Source organism: Photinus pyralis, unplaced genomic scaffold, assembly GCF_008802855.1.
Source record: "Photinus pyralis isolate 1611_PpyrPB1 unplaced genomic scaffold, Ppyr1.3 Ppyr1.4_unclustered_Scaffold1520, whole genome shotgun sequence".
In the NCBI taxonomy this organism is placed as follows: Eukaryota; Metazoa; Arthropoda; class Insecta; order Coleoptera; family Lampyridae; genus Photinus; species Photinus pyralis.
Genome location: NW_022171034.1, coordinates 1 through 3,069, shown reverse-complemented (window position 1 = coordinate 3,069; position 3,069 = coordinate 1). Strand labels below are relative to the sequence as shown.

Here is a 3,069-nt window from a genome sequence, read left to right as displayed (position 1 = left end):
GTTCAGCAATAATAATCTTCAAATTACATTATTCTTATTTCCCTATCGTGCAAGAAAGTGAGTAAGAATCTTTCTCAAAAAAATAAAAAAAACGGCGAATCGTTAATTTTAAAACAATTAATTCTTGGGAAGGGGAAGAGACTCACTACTAATATATTATTTCTGTGTTGAGTACTTATAATACTAACTACAGCAAAAGTTTTAGTCTTGAGAATGACCAAAATCACGTAATTTCAATTTTCTTTGGTGAATAACTGAAAAAGGACTGAATGAAATCAAGTGAAAACTTTACCGAATGTTCTTGACACTAATGACAATATCTCACAAAAAGATTATGACTGAGACTACATTTAGAGTTATAGCGTCGTGAATTTCAATAAAAACTCTAAGTCTATACACTTGTGCAATGCCACATGAACAAGGTATTAACCCTTAACTGGTATCGTCGGGTCAAAATTGACCCGGCGCATTTTTAATTCATCACAGATTAAAGGCTTTTGTGGTTATGCGGTGGGGGTTCTGTGACTTCTCATACAATGTACTTATGCGCAGATACCTCAAGCCCTAGTTCAATTAAAGCATCGCAAGTGCCGACATCAGCGCGTTAGGGTCTGATTTGACCCGAGGATACCAGTTACGTGTGTGTTTTGAATTGATTTCGCTATGGATTTTCTTGTTATTGACGGTAAGAAATATACAGAAGAACAAGTACGTGAGCTATTTTTGAACGGTGAAGATGATGGCGACATTAGTGACACGCCTACCATCGACAGTAATCACGATTCAGAAGAAGAATATACCATAGACGATGATGCTGATGTTGCCGAAGTTGACGATCAAGCTGAACAAGTTCCTGTAGACGATTTGGATTTTCATGCTAGTGCAGAAAACAGTTCGGATTCAGATAGTTCTTCTGATTTACCGTTATCATCTGTAGGTTATGTTTATGGAAAGAATAGGTACAAATGGTCAAAACGAGCTCCTACACTTGGTCGCACCAGGCGCCATAATATTATTACGCATTTACCTGGACTAAAAGCAGCGGCAAGGAACCTGCAAGATAAGAACCCTGTCAACTACTGGTCTCTTCTCATAACCGATGAAATGATTAGCACAATTGTGGACTGCACGAATGAGAAAATTACGGATTTGTCCAGTACATATGGAGAAACAGCCTCGTTTGTGAATTTCACTGATTCAGTTGAGATGAAAGCATTTTTTGGTTTGCTCTATTTGACATCAGCATTCAAATCCAACCATGAAGACGTCGAAGGCTTATTTGCGTCAGACGGTACAGGTAGGGACATTTTCCGTGCTACGATGTCCCTAAAGAGGTTCATGTTTTTGTTAGTCGCATTGCGGTTTGACAGTATTTCTACCAGAAGCTTGAGAAAGACTGATAAATTTTGCCACATACGTGAAATCTTTGAGACATTCATACAGAACTGTCGAAATTGTTATACCCCTGGTGAGTCCCTTACAATAGACGAAATGCTTGTGGGCTTTAGAGGCCGATGTAGTTTTCGTGTTTACATGAAAAATAAACCGAACAAATATGGATTGAAAGTATTGTGCCTTTGTGATGCAAAGACTCACTATTTACTCAATGCTTTTGTTTATACAGGCAAATCACAAAACGTGCACCCTAATCCCAGAAAGCTATCAGTGCCAACCCTAAGTGTCTTATCACTAATTGATCCGGTCAAGAATACCAATAGAAATATCACCGCAGATAATTGGTTCACGTCAATAGAATTAGTTGAAGAATTGCGCAAAAACCAGCTCACTTATGTCGGCACGGTACGTAAAAATAAGAAAGAAATACCTCAATATATAGTTCCAAATAAAAGAACAGAACCAGGTACTTCTATGTTTGTGTTTACTAGCACTATAACTTTAGTGTCGTATGTTCCTAAGCCAAATAAATACGTTCTTTTATTGTCATCTATGCATCATGACAACAAAGTAGATGAAGGATCAAGCAAACCTGATATGATTCTATATTATAACTCTACAAAAGCAGGGGTTGATGCACTAGATCAGAAGTGTGCAAATTACAATACTGGTCGAAGAACCAGAAGATGGCCGTGTGCCATTTGGTATGCTGTTATGAATATAGCTTCAGTAAATTCCTTTATTCTGTTCCAATCTGGCACTGAAAGTTCTATGAGGCGACGGAATTTTATTATTCAATTAGGCCAAACTCTAATTGAAACACATATGAGAAGACGTTTATTGGAACCAAGACTTCCTAGAGAACTTCGTTCAGTCATGGAAAGACTCCTAAAATGCGAGGACACAGCAACGAGTGAAAGTACGCCGTCCATTTCTCAGCCCAGAGTTTCTGGATCTGATGCAGTTAGTAGGGGGAAAAAACGACGTAGGTGTTACATCTGTCCATCACAGAATGACAATAAACATGCTACAATGTGTAATAAGTGTAACCAGCACGTGTGTAAAATTCACAGCGCTGCGACATTGTTATGTGAAAAGTGCCAAATGTGAATGATAGGTTATGCAAACGTCATTGCACGTTTTTTTATACGAAAAGGTATTTGTTTTTTTGGTGTAGCATGTGAAGGCTAAATATGTTGTTTAATGGCCCTTATGTTAGTTTTTTTGATATGATCATGTTTCAGTTGAAAATTTGGAGATTATATTGCCTTACTCAATTTCAGATGCAGTATTTGTATTTATGGTCCTACAATAAAATGTTTTCATACAAAAGACTTTTATGCGTACAAACCTGTTGTATACATGCCAAAATTGGATTCAGTAATGATATTTCGAAATTTGGTGGTCACGGTCTTTTTAAAAACTATCGGGTCAGAATCGACCCGACGATACCAGTTATATATATAAAAATGACGATACCGGTTAAGGGTTAAATTTACGTGGAAGCCGAGGTGGAAACATTACACAAATTTTAACATGAAAGTTTAGATTGAAAGGTTAGAGAAGTAGGCAGGAGTAGTTAGCGGTGACTACTATCGGAGTAAAATGTAGAGTCCGTTCACTTTGAAGGCTCAAATCTCAAAATCGCAGGAGCCGATATTAATGAAATTTTTG

At 37.4% G+C, this 3,069-nt stretch overlaps 1 protein-coding gene across 1 annotated transcript; it reads left to right on the top strand.

Moving 5' to 3' along the window:
• The first annotated feature begins 448 nt into the window (after nt 1–448).
• Nucleotides 449–2,871, top strand: LOC116181659 (piggyBac transposable element-derived protein 3-like). The gene has a single exon (XM_031502046.1). It carries the CDS (start codon nt 664–666, stop codon nt 2,503–2,505), a length of 1,842 nt encoding a protein of 613 aa, XP_031357906.1. The 5' UTR covers nt 449–663; the 3' UTR covers nt 2,506–2,871.
• Nucleotides 2,872–3,069: the final 198 nt, after the last annotated feature.

What these genes read in the sequence shown, in the direction of transcription:
- LOC116181659 (XM_031502046.1), top strand. Translation starts at nt 664, where the DNA reads ATGGATTTTCTTGTTATTGACGGTAAGAAATATACAGAAGAACAAGTA.